Raw genomic sequence first — 22,461 nt, 5'->3', positions numbered from 1 at the left:
ATGCCCTATGTATCAGCTATGTAACATTAATAAAAATTACATTTTATAAACCAATCGAGCTGGGGTCTTTCCAGTATGGTGTGTGTTTTTAACTGTGTAGGTATCCCGTTTTATCTTTTCATTTGTGTGCTGTTTTTGAACCTGATTTTGCACATTTTATAGAAGATCAACTGACGTTAATTGGTAAGGTCATCTAACCTCATTTTGGTCCAGTGTTAATGTCAGCAACAGCTATGCTATTGTGTGTGTGTGGGGGGGGGGTCACATGAGATGCTCTGCTTTTTTTTTGATGCCACAAAAATTAAGTCCTGCAGGCTGTAGTTTTGTCTTATCTTGCTGCAAAAAAAGACCTAGTTAAGCTGCAGCTGGCCCAGAACAGAGCGGCACGTCTTGCTCTTCATTGTAATCAGAGGGCTACTAGAAATACTATGCATGCCAGTCTCTCTTGGCTAAGAGTTGAGGAGAGACTTACTGCATCACTACTTTGTATAAGAAACAATGTTAATTCCAAGTTGTTTGCGTAGTCAACTTACACACAGCTCTGACACACACACACACACACACACACACACTTAACCCACCAGTCATGCCACCAGGGGTCTTTTCAAAGTCTCCAAAACAATTTCAAAGTGTAGCGTAGTATATAGAGCCATTATTGCATGGACTTCCCATCTCATGTTGCAAAAATGAACTGCAAACTTGTTTTGACATACCTAGATATTGTGTGTATGTATTGATATGTAGGCTGTGTGCAGTTAAATGTATGTAGTTATGTCCTTGAGCTGTCCTTGTCTATTAGTGTTCTGTATTATGTCATGTTTTGTGTGGACCCCAGGAAGAGAACCTGCTGCTTTTGCAACAGCTAATGGGGATCATGATAAAATACAAAAAAAATACATGATAGATTAATCTTGAGAAGAGTGATGATTGTAGCCCTAATACACTAGGTCAATGTGACCCAACGTTTTGATAATAACTAGCCCATACCATAGACCTGCTGCGGGTGCATCATGAGTATGATATACATTCCCTGTCATAAATGTTCCCTCAGCATCATTTTGTGAAGACATTTTTATTTGTCAAAAGAGGATATTTTTTATCCGCCCTATGCTCTGACGTATCTGGAGCGAAATGCCGCAGATATATTAGAAAAGGAGACAATGGCGTGTTCAAAACAACTCGGAAATCTCTGACATCCGACTTCAGTGCGTTCAAGACAACTGGGAACTCGTAAAGACGACCTCATACTGGGGAAATGGTTTTGAACGGCCATTCAACTCGGAATGCCAAGTAGGAAACTGGGGCAACTTTCTAAAGTTCCGGTATTCCGACCTGAAGATCCCCGACGTCATGATTTGGCCTAGTTTTTTCCGAGTTCCCAGTTGTCTTGAAAGCGTCATAAGAATCCCAGAGGGAAATGAATGGTGAAACGTATAATGCTCCGCCCAGCAGAATGTCAACCAATTGCGTTCATGTTGTCATGCTGCTTCAAGCGGTTGCTAAACTAATTGTCACGTTATCCTTTCTAAAAGTCATGGTATGACTATTGTCGCTAACCTTCCTAGTTCCGACTAGCACGTGAACGCGACATATCAGTCGAGAAACACGATTTCAAAGCTATGCGACACTACAAATCAAATCAAACTTTATTCGTCACATGCGCCGAATACAACATATGTAGACCTTACCGTGAAATGCTTACTTACAAGCCCTTAACCAACAGTGCAGTTCAAGAAACAGTTAAAATATTTTCCAAATAAACTCAAGAAATAATAAAAAGTAACACAATAAAATAACAATAACGAGGCTATATAGTCTGATGGCCATTTGATTAATTGTTCAGCAGTTTTATGGCTTGGGGGTAGAAGCTGTTAAGGAGCCTTTTGGTCCTAGACCTGGCGCTCCGGTACCGCTTGCTGTGCGGTAGCAGAGAGAACAGTCTATGACTTGGGTGACGGGAGTCTTTGACAATTCTTTTAGCTTTCCTTTGACACCACCTAGTATATAGGTCCTGGATGGCAGGAAGCTTGACCCCAGTGATGTACTGGTTTGTACGCACTACCCTCTGTAGCGCCTTATGGTCAAATGCCGAACAGTTGCCATACCAGGCGGTGATGCAACCAGTCAGGATGCTCTCGATGGTGCAACTGTAGAACGTTTTGAGTATCTGGGGACCCATGCCAAATCTTTTCAGTCTCCTGAGGGGGGAGAGAAGTTACTGGAATTCAAAATTGCTTCAGTTTTAAGTCCTTTGTAACTGAACAATAGTTCAGTACAATATTTTCCAGTTTACAACCTCTTCACGACTGACTTGACGTGTTTGGACCATGCTAGTTCGTTGGTGATGTATTTTATTACCAAGGAACTTGAAACTCTCAACCCACTCCACTACAGCCCCGTCAATGTTAATTGGGGCCTGTTCGGCCCGTCTTTTCCTGTAGTCCACGATTAGCTCCTTTGTCTTGATCAAATTGAGTGAGAGGTTGTTGTCCTGGTGTAAAAGTTTAACTTTAGTCCGTCCCTCGCGCGAACCAGGGACCCTCTGCACACATCAACAACAGTCACCCACGAAGCATCGTTACCCATCGCTCCACAAAAGCCGCGGCCCTTGCAGAGCAAGGGGAACAACTACTTCAAGGTCTCAAAGCGAGTGACGTCACCGTTTGAAAGGCTATTAGCGCGCACCACCGCTAACTAGCTAGCCATTTCACATCCGTTACACTCACCCCCCTTTCGACCTCCTCCTTTTCCGCAGCAACCAGTGATCCGGGTCAACAGCATCAATGTAACAGTATAACTTTAGTCCGTCCCTCGCCCCGGGCGCGAACCAGGGACCCTCGGCACACATCAACAACAGTCACCCACCAAGCATCGTTACCCATCGCTCCACAAAAGCCGCGGCCCTTGCAGAGCAAGGGGAACAACTACTTCAAGGTCTCAAAGCGAGTGACGTCACCATTTGAAAGGCTATTAGCGCGCACCACCGCTAACTAGCTAGCCATTTCACATCCGTTACACTCACCCCCCTTTCGACCTCCTCCTTTTCCGCAGCAACCAGTGATCCGGGTCAACAACATCAATGTAACAGTATAACTTTAGTCCGTCCCTCGCCCCTACCCGGGCGCGAACCAGGGACCCTCGGTACACATCAACAACAGTCACCCACGAAGCATCGTTACCCATCGCTCCACAAAGGCCGCGGTTCTTGCAGAGCAAGGGGAACCACTACTTCAAGGTCTCAGAGCAAGTGACGTCACCGATTGAAAGGCTATTAGCGCGCACCACCGCTAACTAGCTAGCCATTTCACATCCGTTACACTCACCCCCCTTTCGACCTCCTCCTTTTCCGCAGCAACCAGTGATCCGGGTCAACAGCATCAATGTAACAGTATAACTTTAGTCCGTCCCTCGCCCCGGGCGCGAACCAGGGACCCTCGGCACACATCAACAACAGTCACCCACCAAGCATCGTTACCCATCGCTCCACAAAAGCCGCGGCCCTTGCAGAGCAAGGGGAACAACTACTTCAAGGTCTCAAAGCGAGTGACGTCACCATTTGAAAGGCTATTAGCGCGCACCACCGCTAACTAGCTAGCCATTTCACATCCGTTACACTGGCACCACACTGGCAGGTCTCTGACCTCCTCCCTATAGGCTGTCTCATCATTGTCGGTGATCAGGCCTGCTACCATCGTGTCGTCTGCAAACTTAATGATGGTGTTAGAGTTGTGTTTGGCCATGCAGTCGTGGGTGAACAGGGAGTACAAGAGGGGACTAAGCACACACCCCTGAGGACATGTTATAAATATCTCAAAGTCAGGCACAGGAGGTTGGTGGCACTTTAATTGGAGGATAACGGGCTCGTGGTAGTGGCTGGAGCGCAATAGGTGGAATGGTATCAAATACATCAAACATAAGGTTTCCATGTGTTTGATGCCATTCCAGCCATTATTATGGGCGTCCTCCACTCAGCAGCCTCCACTGAGTCAGGGTATGACTATGAGTCGAGAAACCTGCCTATTTTCCTTGAAAGAACACAATGTCACTATTTCAAAGCAATACGATATTACATAGGACAAGTTAATTATTTAAAATCCTGGAAAATATTTGTAATGTTGAGCTTCTTGTTCATGTAATTCGTGCTCATGTTGGGGTTTTGTGCTAGCGCCCAATTACTCCTTGAAGGAGACGTCTCCTTGTCTGGTGTACCCAGAATGCACCACGCGGCCCGGCCCATTGTCAATTTACGGGAAACGTACACAGTTGGCCTTAATACGAATCCACTGGAGTTTCCCATCTCCTTAAAAGTATCTCTGAACACGGTCATTGAGCGGATGTTCCTTTTTCCAAAACAATGAACTTCCGGTATCGGAAGTAGCATTTGGAAATCAAAGCGACTGGCGTAGCTAAATGAAATTGAAATTCAGTCTAATCACCAATGCATTTTTAGACATTTTAACCTTTGCGCTCTATAAGTATTGCGAATAAAGTCGCGGTCAATTAATAATTTTGATCAAGCTGTCCGGTGTTGACATTATTCATCAACAACTTGCGATAATGACACCAGTGGTGGAGTAAGCTATTTTAACCTCACGATGAAGTATTTGGTCCTTGTTGTCTTTTGGGCTCCTTGTTGGGTCAATTGTGCGATTAAACCAAGGGCCATTGAGGAAGAAACACGGGAAAATGACCCGGATTTAGGTGAGTACCGTTCGCTAGCACCTAACTTAGCTAGCAGACATGTTGTTGTTGCTGGTAAGGTGTCAGTCAAATGTATGCAAATTGGGCCTTTAGTTCTGTTTTTGTTTTATGTTAGTTTGTTGCACCATAAAGAATATAAGCAAGAATCACTTTTCCAATACACGACACACTGACGTCACGCACAGATTCGTGCGACTCTTGGCTGCAGTAAGAAATAAATCCATACATCCAATTTGGTCACATACACATGGTTAGTAGATGTTATTTCGAGTATAGGAAGAAAATAAAAAAATTCACAAGCATTTCGCTAAGGACTAGAAGCGAGGCAGCCCTCTGTCACCACTCTGAACATTCACAGTCTTCTTGGTAAGCAACTAGATTTGGACTTGTATTTTAGGTTATTGGCCTGCTGAAAGGTGAAATCATCACCCAGTGTCTGGTAGAAAGCAGGCGGAACCAGGTTTTCCTCTAGGATTTTGCCTGTTCCTAGCTCCGTTACGTTTTATTTTATCCTGAAAAACTCCCCAGTCCTTAACGATTACAAGCATACCCACTATGCTTAAATACAGAGAGTGGTATTCAGTAATGTGTTGTATTGGATTTGCCCCCAATATAACACTTTGTAATTCAGGACAAAAAGTTTATTGAATTGCCACGTTTTTTGCAGTGTTACTTTAGTGCCCTGTTGCAAACAGGATGCATGTTTTGGAATATTTTTTTTCTGTACAGGCTTCCTTTTCACTCTGTCAATTAGGTTAGTATTTTGGAGTAACTACAATGTTCTTGATCCATCCTCAGTTTTCTATCACAACCATTACTCCTGAACTTATTTAGGCTTGCCATAGCAAAGGTGTTTAATACTTATTGACTCAAGACATTTCAGCTTTTCATTTAATTAATTTGTAACAAATCAGAAAAACATAATTCCACTTTGACATTATGGGGTTTGGTGTGTAGGCCAGTGGCCCAAAAAAAGAGGACCTCTTGGCCGCAGACAAAAGAGAAAATGTTTTCTGGGGTATTTTAGATTTTCCCTGATAAGCTAGGTTTCCATCCAATTGGCGACAGATTTTCATGTGAATATTCTAAAATCCGCATGAAACAATATGTGCATTTGTCCACCAGAGATATTTCCATCAAATCAAAGTTTATTTGTCACTTGCGCCGAATACAACAGGTGTACTAGACCTTACAGTGAAATGCTTACTTACAGGCTCTAACCAATAGTGCAAAAAAGGTATTAGGTGAACAATAGGTAAGTAAAGAAATAAAACAACAGTAAAAAGACAGGCTATATACAGTAGCGAGGCTATAAAAGTAGCGAGGCTACATAGTAGCGAGGCTACATACAAACACTGGTTAGTCCGGCTGATTGAGGTAGTATGTAGATATGGTTAAAGTGACTATGCATATATGATGAACAGAGAGTATCAGTAGCGTAAAAGAGGGGTGGTGGGTGGCGGGACACAATGCAGATAGCCCGGTTAGCCAATGTGCAGGAGCACTGGTTGGTCGGCCCAATTGAGGTAGTATGTATATGAATGTATAGTTAAAGTGACTATGCATATATGATAAACAGAGAGTAGCAGCAGCGTAAAAAGAGGGGTTGGGGGGGCACACAATGCAAATAGTCCAGGTAGCCATTTGATTACTTGTTCAGGAGTCTTGTGGCTTGGGTGTAAAAACTGTTGAGAAGCCTTTTTGTCCTAGACTTGGCACTCTGGTACTGCTTGCCATGCGGTAGTAGAGAGAACAGTCTATGACTGGGGTGGCTGGGGTCTTTGACAATTTTTAGGGCCTTCCTCTGACACCGCCTGGTGTAGAGGTCCTGGATGGCAGGCAGCTTAGCCCCAGTGATGTACTGGGCCATACGCACTACCCTCTGTAGTGCCTTGCGGTCAGAGGCCGAGCAATTGCCATACCAGGCAGTGATGCAACCAGTCTACTATGTACGTACTGTCACTGTGGGGACGACGTCCTCGATGCACTTATTGATAAAGCCAGTGACTGATGTGGTGTACTCCTCAATGCCATCGGAAGAATCCCGGAACATGTGCCAGTCTGTGATAGCAAAACAGTCCTGTAGTTTAGCATCTGCTTCATCTCACCACTTTTTTATAGACCAAGTAAATTTTTGCTTGTAAAAGCAGGAATCAGGAGGATGGAGTTGTGGTCGGATTTACCAAATGGAGTTCGAGGGAGAGCTTTGTACGGGTCTCTGTGTGTGGAGAACAGGTGATCTAGAATTTTTTTCCATCTGGTTGCACATTTAACATGTTGATAGAAATTTGGTAGAACCGATTTAAGTTTCCCTGCATTAAAGTCTCCGGCCACTAGGAGCGCCGCCTCTGGTTGAGTGGTTTCCTTATACAGCTGACTGAGTGCGGTCTTAGTGCCAGCATCTGTCTGTGGTGGTAAATAAACAGCCACGAAAGTATAGCTGAAAACTCTCTAGGCAAGTAGTGTGGCCTGCAATTTATCACAATATACTCTACTTCAGGAGAGCAAAATCTAGAGACTTCCTAAGATTTCGTGCACCAGCTGTTGTTTACAAATATGCACAGATCCCCCCCCCCTCGTCTTACTGGAGTGTGCTGTTCTGTCTTGCCGGTGCAGCGTATATCCCGCTAGTTGTTATGGATAAAAGACTGTGCTTGATGACATAGTGCACATAAAAATAACTTTAGCGCTTAAAATCCTGCTAGCTGAATAAAAAATGGAAGTTAAATGGGTTTCCATCGCATTTTCAACTCTACTGATGGTTTTGTCACAAAAAATGTGTTGTATAGCGAATGTGCCCACTCCAGTATTGGCGTGTGCTCTCTAGCCAACAGCTTGCATATACAGTGAAGGTATAGCCTACATGATGAGATTATTATGGACAAAAGAGCGATATTATTTTTAAGACCGTCAATATTTTTTGGCAGCATCAAGCTCATCACCTTGCACTTTCACCACCCTGTGACGTTCATCATAATTTATTTCATCCGTAGCCTAATAAACTGCATGCTTTCCCGATGAGTCGTAGTGGGAGTACCACGCGTGTCATTGCGTGTATCCAAGTTTACTTCGATATGATGGTCATTATATCAATATTTAAGCATAAAATTGTTTCCTCCGCCATTTCTCACATAATTTAATTTTACAGACACAAAAATATTACACCTTGTCTAGTGTTTTGTCGACATTTGGAAAGTTTACTGACAAATGTTCTGTTTCCCTCAGGCCAGTCATTACATTTGTTTTATCTGATGTACTTGACTTGCATAAAAAAAGTTGTATGGAAACCTGGTTACTGTCTAGTTCTTTTCATAGTCTAATTAGGAAGACTATGATGGATACACGAATCAGGTGTGTTAGTGCTGGGTTAGAAACAAAGCCTGCCCATTTAAAGCTCTCCAGGACCAGGGTTGGTGACACAGGAGGTTGGTGGCACCTTTATTGGGGAGGACGGCTTGTGGTAATGGCTGGAGCAGAATGGGTGGAATGGTATCAAATACATCAAACATAAGATTTCCATGTGTTTGATGCCATTCCATTGATGTTCTGCTGCCAGTTTCTATATATTGGTGTTACACGAGGGAGTCCAGTTATGCCTGTTTGTCCCTCTCACTCCCCTGTGACCCTGTCTTTTCTCTCAGAGGCTCTGAGTTCGTTGCTGTCTGACTTTGAGGTGCTGCCCATGTCTGGCCTCCAGCATCACTCGGTCAGGAAGAGGGACGCCCACACCCAGTCCCACCTGGAGCGCCTGATCAGCTTCAGCGCCCTCAAGAGGTAGGTGGGACAAGGTCTTCCATATGGGACTTCCACATTGAAAGCTCTGGATAAGAGCTCCTGCTAAATGACTAAAGTGTAAGGGACAAAACAGCAAAGATTCCATGCTACTCAATGGGGCGCTCTCACCTACTCACGTAACATTCAGGAGCAAGCAAACAAGTTGGGATGTTAGGAAATATTGTATGACATTTGGGGTGAGAGTCCTCCCTGCTGGGTCATATGTGTTTTAATTGTTACTGGAATGGCTTTTCCCATTGCCTAGGCCTAATGACTAAGTGCATTTATCTTCATTCGACTTTCAGTGCTTTTGTGCAATTGAAACAGACCGACCATTGACAAAATAAAAATGTGTTTGTATCTTCAATAAACCAAAAGATATGCATTCCCCAATAAACCAAAATATGTAGATTCCCCAGTAAACCAAAATATGTACATTCCTCATGTTTCTTAACATCAAACTCTGACATTTCTCTTCCGCAGACATTTCAAGCTGTACTTGACAACTAACACAGACTTGTTCACTGAGGACTTCAAAGCTGTGTTTGTAGATAAGCAAGGGAAGGAGGACCGCTATGATGTTCAGCTTCAGAACTACTTTACCGGACATCTTGTAGGTAAGTCATTAGGGTATTTGGTTGGTTTTATATGGAATAACCATATGGGTGTGTGTGAGTAGAATCCCTTAAAAGGTCTCTTATACACATCTAGACCATATGGGTGTGTGTGAGTAGAATCCCTTAAAAGCTCTGTCTTTTGTGTGTGTGTGTAGGAGAGGAGCACTCCCGTGTGCAGGCACACATAGACGGGGACGAGTTCTCGGCCCACATCCTGACAGATGAGACGGAGTACAATGTAGAGGTAAATGCCCTCCCAAAATAGGAGCACTGCTTTAAAGTAGGCCAGAAAAGGTGTCTAAAAACAGTTGATAAAGTGATGCCTAAACTGTGTGTGAGAGTAAAAACGATCAGCTATTTAAACCAGCTTTTGCCCTAGTGATGGTAGAAGGCTTTATCGAACTAATTCTACTTCTTCCTCTCTCCTCCCTCTCATTCCTCTTCCTCCTTTTCTCCATCCCTATCCTCTCTTCCCTCTATTTACCCCATTCCCCTCCCTCTCCTCAGCCCCTGTGGAGGTTCACCGAGGCGTCCCCCGATGGTCGTCTATTGGTGTACCGGTCAGAGGACATCAGGAACCTCAGCCGCCTGGCCTCGCCCAAGGTGTGTGGATACGTCCACGCTGGGGCCCAGGACTTACTGCCAGAGGCCGCTAGAGGTGGAGAGGCACAGGAGGGTGAGGGAGAGTGTGTGTGTGTTTGACAGTATATGCCCCATTTGTTTATGTTCGATGCGTATAGACGGGTTGCTTGTTTAAGTGTGTACACTTACACAAGCAGTCAGAAACATATGAGGCTACCTTATACAACATTATAGTGTGAGGAGGTAGGGAGGAGGATGAATCCTGGAGGAGGAGAGTAGAACAAAGAGGTGGTAGGTAGGTGGGCAGCCATTTTATCTTGTCCCAACACAGCCTCACAATGAATAAAAGCCTTTCATGTGTAAAACCTGTGTTCCATACATGGACTGGCAACCGGGTATTATTTAAAGCTCTGATTCCTTTGTGCTGATCTCCACAGATGAAGCATTCAAATTAATGAGAGCTCTTGTACGTAATGCGGGTGGGCTGGACTACAGTGAGTCGCTGGTCTCTCGGTGCTGTGGCTAAAGGGAGAAAAAGACCTAGCGAGTACACCCACACACTGTGGTTCGCTACAGTAGAGTCTTATGGGTGGCAGGTAGCCTAGTGGTTAGAGCGTTGGGCCAGTAGCTGAAAGATTGCTTGTTTGAATCAGCAAGCTGATGGTTGACCCTGGCCGTGACCCCACTTTCCGAGTGTGTCTCAAGGGAAGTTGGGATATGCAAAAAACACATAACCACCAAATTAATAATATTGTAGAGAGGAGAGCACATGACTTGGTGTGTGTGTGGGGGGTTGTGACTGTGTGGTACAAAATGAATGTAGTCATAAGGGAAAGATAAATAATATTGTTAGTCTGAATTGATGCATACTATGTGGCTTCTAAGCTGGGCCAAATCTATTATTTTACAGAATAATCAGTGAGCTGAAGGTAAATTGAAATGGAGGTTTATTAAAATTCTATTCCAAAATAAGTGCTTTGCTATTTTGATTAGGGATTAATGTAGGGCTGGGCGGTATACCGTATTTTACTATATACCGGTATTTATGCACGGACTGGTTTTGGTTTTACATTTATCTTCTATGACGGTATTTTAATGTTTGGTTTGTTAAATGTGATACGCCGTGTGTAACGTCCATTTTTATAGTCCTCTCCGCTCCCTCTCTCCATGCTGCTTTCCACACAGACCTAGTCCCACCTCCTGTCACTCAAGGAGCGCATTTGTTGTTGCTTGTCGTTCAGTCTGCATGGTCAATGCAGCACATGCAACAATGTTGTTTCCACTTTGATCTTAATATAAATCCACAAGCCTTCTATATTTACAATATTAGTTTGTGTTTCCTATATCTGCAAACAGCTAGTTTGTATTTTCTTAGCAAGTTAAGCTAATTCGTGTTAGCCACTAATGCTAATCGCTAGTTAGGTGGCTAGCTAACTAGCTAATAAAAGTACCGAGTCAGAGCAAACGTAGCTAGCTAATACAACCTGATAACAGTACTGGTGGAGGCTTAAATCAGCATGTTGTTTGTGCAACAGTATCTTCTAAAACAAAGAGGAATAGGCGAAGAATTAATATGTTGGCTATATGAATAAAGATTTAAAGTAGCCAAAGATTATAAGGTCCCCTAGGAAACACTGAACATCACTTTGGTTCCTAGGCTGTCACAATAACTGTCCATGGCATTTTAATTCGTTGTCATGTCAAACAACACTGTATTCAAAGTGCCCACTATTATTTATTTTCTAACTATATAATTATAATAAACATTCTATTTGCATGATTCCAAAAGATCACCCAAGTGTTTTGATCGCAATTGCAACTGCTTCTAATTAGTTTATACATAATCAAATGTGAGAACAAGGGCATCTAATAGTTGGAAACTGAAGAAGTGGCCTCATTCATTCTCCCATCTGTGACATCCTACAGTAGTTTTATTTCTTTCTCTCTCTCTCTCGTCTCTCCATAGATTCCCTCCACAGAGCAAAGAGAGCAGCCCACAACCACAAGAAGAACACCTGTCCTCTAGCCCTGGTGGCCGACTACCGCTTCTTCAAACACATGGGCCGTGGAGAGGAGAGCATCACACTCAACTACCTGGTGAGAGGACCCTTAACCTATTGGCACTTAGGGTTGAAAAATTCCAGTAACGTTCCCTAAGTTCCCTGGTTTTCCAGAAATCCTGGTTGGAAGATTTGGGAATTATGAGGGAATAAACTGGTATTTCTGGGGAAATTACAAGAATTTAGCAAGCCTTTTAGCACTATATTGTCAGGTACAGTGCATTCAGAAAGTATTCCCGCCTAGGGCTGTTGGGTGACCAATAGGCGAGGCCTACTATATTTATTTCGCAACTTTCCATTGCTTCTCTTTACAACATGAGTATAGCCTACCTGGCTGGTATGAAAAATGAACCACGGGAAAAGCGTCCTCCATTCACTGGCCGTAAAAATCCGAGGCATTATCAAGTGCTTGTGAAATTGTGAATGAGAGACTGCTGAAGTGTGTGCCGCCTGCGACAATAACAAAGCAGAGATGATGCATTTCATGTAACTTTTTTCAAATCATCATTAGTCACATCATGCAGCCTTAGCATGTATTAAAAATCAAAACATAAAGCCCAACGTTTATCACAACTAAAGTTGCATAAATAACTCTAAATTAAGCATATAGGAAGACCTGTTTCTTTGTTTACCGATCACCACAGACCACGTGCGCACTCCCTCAAATCATTTGGAGAACATATCCTTTCTATTTTATTCAGCTTTGTTCAATTGTATTCTTCATACTATAAAATAATATTAAATAATGGCATCTAAGCAAATCTTGTCTGCTAAAATCAAACTAGTGTAGCCCACAGCCATATGGCATAGCCAGATCAGGGCCTAACATAAGGACAACTCAGAGTATGCTATTCTGTTTTTCTGAAATACAAATTTTCTTCATATCATGTTTCTTTCAGCCTGTCTAAAATAAGTAATGGATTTATTGTGATGGTGTAGGCTATATATTGCATGGATTTATTAGACTTTTTTAAAATGTCGATGTTCCAAAGGTCTTTATCAGTGGCTTGTCTTTGTTAATTAACGGTAAATTACCATGAGACCGGCAGTTATTTGCTTGACAATCACTGCCTGACAAAATGTTATGACCACCACAACCCTGTTCAGACCCCTGAACCTTTTCCACATTGTTGTTACAGCCTGAATTTTAAATAGATTAAACTGAGATTTTGTGTCACTCACCTACACACAATACCCCATAATGTCAAAGGGGATTTTTTATTTTTTATTAAAAATGGAAAGCTGAAATGTCTTGAGTCAATAAGTATTCAACCCCTTTGTTCTGGCGAGCCAAAATAAGTTCCCGAAGTAAAAATGTGCTTAACAAGTCACATAATAAGTTGCATGGACTTGCAAAAATGTCTAAAAACATGTTTTCACTTCGTCACTATGGGGTATTGTGTATAGCTGGGCAAGAAAAAATTAATAAATAGAATCCATTTTGAATTCAGATTGTAACACAACAAAATGTGGAATAAGTCTTGGGGTATGAATACGTTCTGTATGAATACATTCTGAATGCACTGTAGATCTGAGCAGTATTGTGGTCAGAATTGTACCTAGCCTATCAAAGGAAGGAGCTATCTGCTTTCATAATGCCAATACCTACTCTATCCTTTTAGGCCTTCATGAAGGGCCTGGAAGTAGGGCCTTGGGGTCCATTGGAAATATGTAGTGCCTCAAAGAGCCACTGTCCAAGAACGGGCATGATCTGGCAAATGGCCCTTATTGTCATTGTGAACAGTATCATTCTACAGTACTAATTACGGTCTGTTGCGTTTCTTCTAGATTGAGTTGATTGACAGAGTGGACGACATGTACAGGAACACAACCTGGGATGACGAGTTCACAGGATACGGTGTTCAGATCCAACAGGTGAGGACAACTGTTACACTTCCGTGTGTAGTAGCAGCAGCAGTAGTAGGCGGCAAGACCATGTTTGGCATTTAACCATCACTACAGACAACATAATCTCAGTGTGTAATGTGTCAGTGCTGGGTGGAGAAGTGAGGTCGTATGTCTGTAGTACTCTAATTGAATTTGGAAAAGCATTTTTGGAGCAGACAGTGAAAGCGCTTTGTGTGGAAAAGCGGGTGGAGAAGTTCAATTGGTTCCTCTCGCTCGGGGGATGAATGGCGACACTGTGCGTCTACTACAAATCCGCCGCTCTCTCACTGAAAAGATATGCTGTGGCGGTCCATGCTCCATTTCTTCTCCTGACCTTCAATCGGATATCTTGTACAGAGCATTATGGGTACTGTAGTACATGCTGCAAACTTAAATGGGGTTTAAGAAGTTGTAATGTGCTGGTTGTAGATCATCATCAACAAGGAGCCGACCAATGCGCCACTTGGCCAGGCTGGGCCGGGCTGGACCCACTACAACATGAAGGGAAGCCCCATCCAAGGCAAGGAGGTGTGGGATGTCAAGAAACTGCTGGAGGTGAGACATTACTACTGATCTGAAAGGAGAGTGGAATCTACACAGTGTGCTAGTATGTAGGAAGGTCATTCCCCTAGCCTGGTCCCAGATCAGCAACTAACTGGCAAGAAGGCACAAACTGATCTGGGACCAGGCTAGAATAAACGTATCAATTGTAGGATATTCTTTACAAAATATGATTAGGTCACTGTATGGTCTACAACTCTCAAATCAACTTTGGACTTCGAAGCCAGTTCCACTGCATTTATTCATTGATCCCCTCTAATCAGGGACTGATTTAGACTTGGGACACCAGGTGGGTACAATTAGTTATAAGCAGGCTCCGGACCTCGTATTGGTAAGAGTTGAATACCCCAGGTCTATACGTTGTAAAACTTTAGAAGCATTTTTTTTTAAGAGGACTAAACATGACTGGCAACAACAAATGTCCTCATCAGTAGGGAATATGCTAGCTAACTAGTATTGTTTTTTAAAACTTTCCAATCCCTTTCATTGTCTCCAGCAATTCAGCTCGGATATAGCGGACAATGCTAGCACTGTGTGCCTGGCCCACCTGTTCACCTACCAGGACTTTGACGAGGGGACACTGGGCCTGGCCTACGTGGCCCCCTCTAAGGCCCAGGCTCTGGGGGGCCTCTGCCCCAAACGTAAGGCTCAGCCTCTCACAGACATCCTCTCATTTTAGATCAAATTAGTATGATTATTATGATGAGTGTTTTGATAATGGAGTGATACATTCATAAGAGCTTGCTCCTATATTTCTAGTCTGATTTCTCTTCCTTTTTGTTTTCTGCAGCTTACTATCCATCTCAATCCGCCAAGAAACCCAGCTACCTCAACACTGGTTTAACCAGCACCAAGAATTATGGCAAAACCATTCTAACCAAGGTAGGTTCCTCATTGAGTTGAATTTAGTCATACTACTGTATTTCTATGGTATCTGAACCCTCTGTCGAATACACTAGAACAAGGGCTGAAAAACTCCCTGTAATGTGTAATTCATGAGCTCTTTCTGAGTCATAGGTCAGATGATTTAGCACTGCCTTGTGGCCTTTCAATATGATGATTTGTGCTGTTGTCTGATGACGTGATGGATCGAATAGTCTGTGGGGCACTTTGTGTTGGGTCATGGGTTGAACAGGCAGCATTATAAATGTGACTAATGAATAATGACTTGAGACCTTACAAGACCCTCTTTAGGTCAATGCACCTCTGATATCCTACTGAGAAAACTTGCTTTTATAGCCCGAAGATAATAGATCATGTAATAATTTCTGTATTATTTAATTGTTGCAAGTCAATGTATAGTTTCCAAACATTAAACGTAGCTTTTTTTCGTCGTCGTCCCCCCCCCCCCACCACCAGGAAGCAGATTTGGTGACAACCCATGAATTGGGCCATAACTTTGGGGCGGAGCACGACCCTGACAACATCCCCTACTGTGCCCCAAGCGATGACCATGGGGGCAAGTTTGTCATGTACCCTATCGCTGTGAGCGGGGACCACTACAACAACAAGGTACAGCTCTTGCGTACTTCAAATGAGGAGATCTTCTGCCAAATGACTCATCAGTTACCTTCTTCCTTTCTCTCCCTTCTTTTCCACACAGCGTTTCTCCGACTGCAGTAAGATCTCCATAGGTAAGACGCTGCGCTTCAAGGCCCCTATCTGCTTCAAGGAGAGGAACAGCAAGGTGTGTGGGAATTCCCGCGTGGAGGAGGGGGAGGAGTGCGACCCGGGCATGCTGCACCGCAACAACGACCCGTGCTGCTCCGCCGACTGCAAGTTCAGGCCCGAGTCCCAGTGCAGGTAGAAACACGCCACACACACCCCAAAATGGCTGCCTCGGAGTGCAGTAATTAATGTGGTAGGATGACATTTACAAGGGCTTTGCTGAATTCCCGCCTTTCTTTACTTACTGGCTGACATTATTGTCCCCTTGGGGGAACAGGTACATGTAAGAAGGTGATTACATATATTACATTTTGCATATTATACAGTAAACCGGTCAAATCAACTGACAATTTCTTAGTCAACTGGCATTGATGTGCCAATGCACATTGCATTTGTTTGATTCAAGCAGTATCCAGTAGCCTACCTCTCTAGTGTCTTGAGCAACTCTCGAGCAGCCTGAGCAAGCGAGGTGCATATACACTGCTAAGCTGCTTACTAACATTCACAACATGTGAACTGAGGTTGTGTACTATTTTTCTGTGTTCCGGTACATCCAGTGACAGGAATAGTCCGTGCTGTAAGAAATGCAAGTTTGAGCAGGCAGGGAAGACGTGCCAGGAGCCCATCAACGCCACCTGTAAAGGCATGTCCCTCTGCACAGGTAAGCCCCCCCCCCCTACTGGACATACACAGGACTGCCACGGCTAGACGGACAGATGGGATTTATTTTTTGATTTGTCATTGATGCTTTGTAATGCATGGCTCCCTTGTAAAATATGCTTTGTTTTTGATGGGACTCTCCCCTGCTTAAAGGTTCGATAAAATAAACTCCAGCTTTTCTGACATTTTCCTCTTCAACATAACAATTTATTTATTTTTATTTTCCCTTTATTTAACCAGGCAAGTCAGTTAAGAACACATTCTTATTTACAATGACGGCCTAGGGACAGTGGGGTAACTGCCTTGTTCAGGGGCAGAACGGCAGATTTTAACCTTGTCAGCTCGGGGATTTGATCTTGCAACCTTTCGGTTAATGGCCCAACGCTGTAACCACTAGTCTACCTGCCGCCCAATGACTCATGATCTGCTATGTAAGATATGTTGGAACAAAATCCTCTAGCTGGATAGGTCCCCAGGTCTTGCTGTTGAGACATCTGTTGGTATTTTTGACTGACTCACTGTGTGTTGTACTATCCATCCCCTTAGGTGACAGCAGTGAGTGCCCAGCCCCAGACAACGCTCCGGACAATACCATCTGTGTGGACAGTGGGAGGTGCAGAGCCGGGGAGTGCATGACCTTCTGTGAGGCCGTGCAGAACCTGCTGCCCTGTGCTTGTAATGGTACGACCCTCTAGCAGACACACTGCTACAATCTAGACTGACACCGCTGACCAGTTCCATGGTGTATTTCCATGGAAATACATTTGTAGAGAGACTGATGTCTACGTTCTCTCTACGGTGTACCCAGCATAGAAATAGATTCTATAGATTTTATTTCTATGGTACCCAATATCTTGCATTAGAAATGATTTGTTCTTTATTTGATTTGATGCCTCGCAAGTTGACATTTTGAAACCCAAAGCCTTGAATTTGATTCCTGACAATATACTGTAAATAATTGATATTCTGAGAAAGGGACAGGTAGCAGTAAAGCACATGTGGTCCAGGCTGTCTTTAACCCCAACCTGACCTCTCTCGACTCTTCCAGAGACATACGACTCGTGTAAGGTGTGCTGTCGGGACAAAAATGGTGCCTGCACTCCTTTCGTCAAAAGCGACGGGAACGTCCTGTACCTGCGCAAGGGGAAACCCTGTACCGTGGGCTTCTGTGATGAGGCCGTGAGTGACTGACCTCTTCCTTTTTAGCATTGCCCTTTTTACCTCTACTCACACTTAATGGACACAGGCTGTATTCATAGTTAACACATTTCACTTCAATAATACATTAAAATCGAAATAAGAAAACATTTTGACACAAAGAAAACATTTAGAAAAGATTATATTGAAAGTTACCGCTTTTAATAAAAAAACTTCTGACAATGATGACAGTATATTCATTTGTCTGTTTGTTTCAGGGTAGATGCATGAAGCAAGTCCAGGATGTGATCGAGCGGTTGTGGGATTTCATTGACAAGCTGGACATCAACACATTCGGTGCGTGGCGATGCAGTGAGGGGGTAGCTTCGAGGTCTATACTAGATGTTGTGATTGACTTGAAAGGCTTCTCGGTGTTGAAGTATTTTTCTCTCTCATAGGGAAGTTCCTAGCAGACAATATAGTGGGCTCAGTGGTGGTGTTCTCTCTAGTCTTCTGGATCCCTCTCAGCATCCTGGTGCACTGTGTGGTGAGACCTGAACCCAAAACACTCGCACACCAATACCAGACCTACCTCAACCCTTCCATCAGGGCAAAGATTCCTCGGATCAATTGTTTAGTGATGACGAAAATAGCAGATACGCTTATCATGTTAAATATATAAATCAGTGGGGGCCTCCCGAGTGGCGCAGTGGTCTTAGGCACTGCGTCGCATTACTTGAGGCGTCTACAGACCCGGGTTCGATCGATTGCTTCCTAAGTGGACAGTTTGATTTCACAGAAGTGTGATTGACTTGGAGTTACATTGTGTTGTTTAAGTGTTTCCTTTATTTTTTTGAGCAGTGTATATATATATATCTATATCAAACCCTTGCTTGTCTATACATCTTGTTGTCCAGTAGAGATCTGTATAAGATATTTTGCTTTCAAAGCCCACCTGGTGCATTGTTGATAAAGACACAATCATTTAAACTGTTTATACACTAATGGGATACTTACTGTTTTTCATTTCTGTAGGATAAAAATCTGGACAAGGAGTATGAGGAGAACACCAAGACCATGTACTTCCCCAGCGTAAGTCCTTGAAGCTTCCTATGCCCTCATGTTCACTACTGACCACGTGTGCTAGGTTTGAACTTTGAAGTCGCACTCGCTATAACACGTTATCCCTTTTATAGAAACCTCATACTACTAGAGAGCACGCAGTCTTATTTGCTCACCTGCAGTTATTTGCCCAATTCCAAAATCGACCCCGACCCTAGGCCGGATCACCTAGATCTAACAGGACTGCATAAGTGTAAGCAGTAAGGGGTGAAGATTCCACCAAGCCTATCAGAGGGCAAGTTGGTGTGAGAACCATATGTTATTAACCATACAATCTTTAAAGATTTACAAGAAGTGCATAGGGGCAAGGGTTTAGGAATGGATTTGGGCCGTAGTTAGCCCATACGCAGCATGAATGGTTTCTATGCAGTAGCACGTCTGGTGGCCTCACAGGGCTGACTTGAAGAGGAGAGGTTAATCTCAACGTTCCCTGGTGAAATAAAGGATAAATAAGTCAACTGTGGGATATTTGGGTTGCAATGACCTGTTCCGTCACTGTTCCGTTTGCCTTGGCCCCTCGCGGAACTGCAGCAGATGGTTGAGGTACCTGTACTTAGTAGAGCTCCACCCTCAGGTGAGTGTGTGAGGTGTGGAGGGGGGGGGGGGGGGGGGGGTGTGTTTGGGGGGGGTGTTGATAGGGGGGGGGGGGGGGGGGGGGGGGGGGTGGGGGGGGGGGGGGGGGGGGGGGGGGGGGGGGGGGGGGGGGGGGGGGGGGGGGGGGGGGGGGGGTGTACTCTGTCGGTGTGTGTCACAAGGATGCGTGACGTGTGTGAGGAGTGCACCGTGTTGTCTTTGTGAGGTCGTTTGTCGACCTTGTTGCATGGAGCCAGAGTGTCCGAGTTGTTGGGCTGCACAGTGGACTGTTCAGTTGTAATGGTGCGGAAAGACTGGGTCCGTTCCATTTCATCTCCGCCAGTTTACTTGGAAATAATGAACAGTTTAACTTTATTTTCCAAGGTGTCTTTTTTTCCCTTCCCCAAGCCATGACGAAATGAGTTAAAAAGGATCGGACCCCAGTTACAGGCAGTTAGTCAAACACAACCCTGACTCTACTACCTCCCCCCAGAACGCAGAGATGCTGAGCAGCCTCGAGTCGGCCTCCGTCCGCATCGTCAAGCCACCTCCGCCTCCCACCTTCTTCTCCGCCGCTCGGATCCCAACCCACTCCCTTCCTCCTCTACCCCCAACGGGCCCGTCTGCCTCAGGCAGCAGCAGTACCCCAGCCCCAGGCTCGGCTTCGGGCCTTGGCCCGTCCTCGGGGAGCGTAGTGGTGGTGGGGGAGGGCCCACGGATGGCCACCATCCAGGAGGATCCCAGCTGCGACTCTCACCTCGACAAGGACGACTTCCCTCCTCGCGGAGGCTCCAACGCCACCAAGTCTTCATACGAGGACCTGACGGCGGAGCAGAGCACGCCACGCTCGGGCCGCCACGACAAGCGCCGCCTCAAGAGGCAGGCCTGCGTGGTGGACAGTAAAGAGACCCAGTGCTGAGGGAACATGTGTTTGTATATGTACGCACACAGTCGTGTGCACGTACTGGCAGACCTACGCACGTACACAGACACACTCACAATTGTACATGAGGGAACATGCGCACACAGTCCAGAATAGATACAGTATGTAGGTACACGCATACAGACACTCATGTATATCCATGCACATAATAGTAGATGCAGGTAACTGACAAAATAAAGGAAACACTTGAGTAAATGAGGGATACAAAGTACATCAAAAGCGGGTGATTCCACACAGGTCTGGTCCTGTGTTAATTAAGCAATTAAATGTATAAAAATGCCCAGTTCCCAATTATTTTGGCTACCATGGCTAAAAGGAATCTCAGTGACTGAGAGGGGTCTCAAAGGAGCAAAGGCGGTTTAAAGGGTGTGTGTGTCACCAAATCAACCCAATTGAAAACTTAAAGGGAAATTCTGGAGTGGCGCCTGAGATGGCGGTTTTTCACCACCATCAACAAAACACCAAATTATGGAATTTCTTGTGGAAGAATTGTGTCGTATCCATACAATAAAATCCCAGACACTTGTAGAATATATACTAAGGCACATTGAAGCTGACCTGGCGGCTCGTGGGTGGCTCAACGTCCTACCAAGACCTTGTCTGTGTTTCTTTTAGTTTGGCAGATACCTGTACATGCATACATGACTAAACATTGCACACGCACTGTTATAGTACACACAAACACCCACTCATAGACTAAAACTTGTTACACAGCACTGGCAGCAACACAGTATCTAGCAGGACTATTAAGGGGCTGCTACATCTAGATTCTATAAGGTCAATTTGGAAGACTTGCGTACAACCAAAATAGGTGCTTATCATGAGTATAGTAGTGTTCTGACGCCAGTGACTGATGTTTTAGAATAGCCTAGATACCGAATGATTTGTGCCTTGTTAGTTTCAAGAGTCAAAGCCAAGTGCTTTCTTTGGCACCACTCACTCCGATACAGTCCAGACAGTCTAGTTTTTGGACATGTTCTTTTGAATGACTTGACTGGCAGAATGGGTTGATTAACAGCTGGGCCAGTTGATATACCACTGCCATGACTGTGAACTATTGGTTAGGCTTAGTGTGTCGTCTTAGAATCATGCTAAGGTTAAATGTGCTATTGTAAATGTCTGTTTAGTCACCTCATGTCAGTAAGAAAATGATTTGCCTTTATTTCTGATATTGCTTGTTTTTTCCCCCCCATGCCAAAATTCACCTCGTTAACCATGCATGTAATATTGCCGTAGGTAATTCAGCTGTTAAATGGGTGTTAAAACGTTGCCCAGGAAGATATTGTTCTCTGGTAATTTAAACACAACAGGAAATGAAGATTTGTGAAACGGGCACCGACTGACAGAGGTTATTAGTTATTCTGGGCAGAATACCAGGTGAAATCAGAGCGGTGCACCAAACCTACCTAACCGTTGTCTCCACTCTATTCAAGTAATGATTCTGTTTCATTTGTAGTGAAATAATTATGAAACGTTTTTATATTGTTGTGTATGGCCTTGTTGATTACACTGGTGTGACCTATGAACTTTTGTTCTTCATCCCAAAGGTTGCAAATAATGCAAAAGTCAAGTTTTCACCATTCATTCAACACATTGGAAGATGAGGGACTGTTCATTCATTGCATTCAGACATTGTTTGTAGACCAACTTCTGATTTATTTAATTTTTTAATCCACAACACTAGTGCCTTATTTCTGAAGTTGAGCCTAAATGTTTCTCATTTTGACCACCACTCCTTATTTCTGTATGTACTGTAGGCAATGGGAATGTCACAATATCACCCCAGATGGAAATTGTGCTTCCTAATGGGAAATGATATTTCTAAGCCCCTCTTTGGAATATTCTTGTGCCAATGATGAATGAATACCTATCAGCTTGTAGAATCTTTTCACCATTTCCTGTATATTAGGTGATGAGTACTTGCGTATATGTTGAAATGTTTGCTTGTGGGCCAAGGGCGTTCTGCAGCTTTGTTATAATATTAGCCTATTGTCCACATATCTTGAGTATAAGCCTACATCATAGTATTAGCTCTGAGATGCGAGGGGAAACTCCTTGACTCTGTCTTCTGACTGTCCCGTTTCATTTTCAGGGTGTCGTGAATGACCTGGATTAATAAAATGTGTACGCCCACTTGAAACCGGCTTCTTGCTTACAGTGAAACACACATTCTAAA

The 22,461-nt window shown here is 44.0% G+C and overlaps 1 protein-coding gene across 3 annotated transcripts; it reads left to right on the top strand.

Annotated features, from left to right (window-relative positions):
• The first annotated feature begins 4,331 nt into the window (after positions 1-4,331).
• adam17a (ADAM metallopeptidase domain 17a) lies at positions 4,332-22,425 on the top strand. Of its 3 annotated transcripts, none has more exons than XM_023986312.2 (20): positions 4,332-4,701; positions 8,343-8,475; positions 8,959-9,092; positions 9,248-9,336; positions 9,600-9,768; positions 11,641-11,771; positions 13,523-13,609; positions 14,051-14,176; positions 14,679-14,823; positions 14,973-15,064; positions 15,542-15,694; positions 15,786-15,985; positions 16,408-16,511; positions 17,057-17,191; positions 17,559-17,689; positions 17,926-18,004; positions 18,106-18,194; positions 18,683-18,739; positions 19,304-19,343; positions 19,836-22,425. In XM_023986312.2, the coding sequence occupies exons 1-20, from the start codon at positions 4,596-4,598 to the stop codon at positions 20,243-20,245; spliced, it is 2,610 nt and encodes an 869-aa protein (XP_023842080.1). In that variant the 5' UTR covers positions 4,332-4,595; the 3' UTR covers positions 20,246-22,425. The 3 variants fall into 3 exon arrangements, with proteins under 3 accessions (XP_023842080.1, XP_023842079.1, XP_023842081.1); XM_023986311.2 differs by having other exon boundaries at positions 19,301-19,343; XM_023986313.1 differs by lacking the exon at positions 19,304-19,343.
• The last annotated feature ends 36 nt before the right edge of the window (positions 22,426-22,461 follow it).

This window comes from Salvelinus sp. IW2-2015, linkage group LG4q.2 (assembly GCF_002910315.2).
Source record: "Salvelinus sp. IW2-2015 linkage group LG4q.2, ASM291031v2, whole genome shotgun sequence".
Lineage (NCBI taxonomy): Eukaryota > Metazoa > Chordata > Actinopteri > Salmoniformes > Salmonidae > Salvelinus > Salvelinus sp. IW2-2015.
The sequence above is the reverse complement of the archived record's forward strand: the minus strand, read 5'-3'. Positions and strand labels throughout refer to the sequence as shown.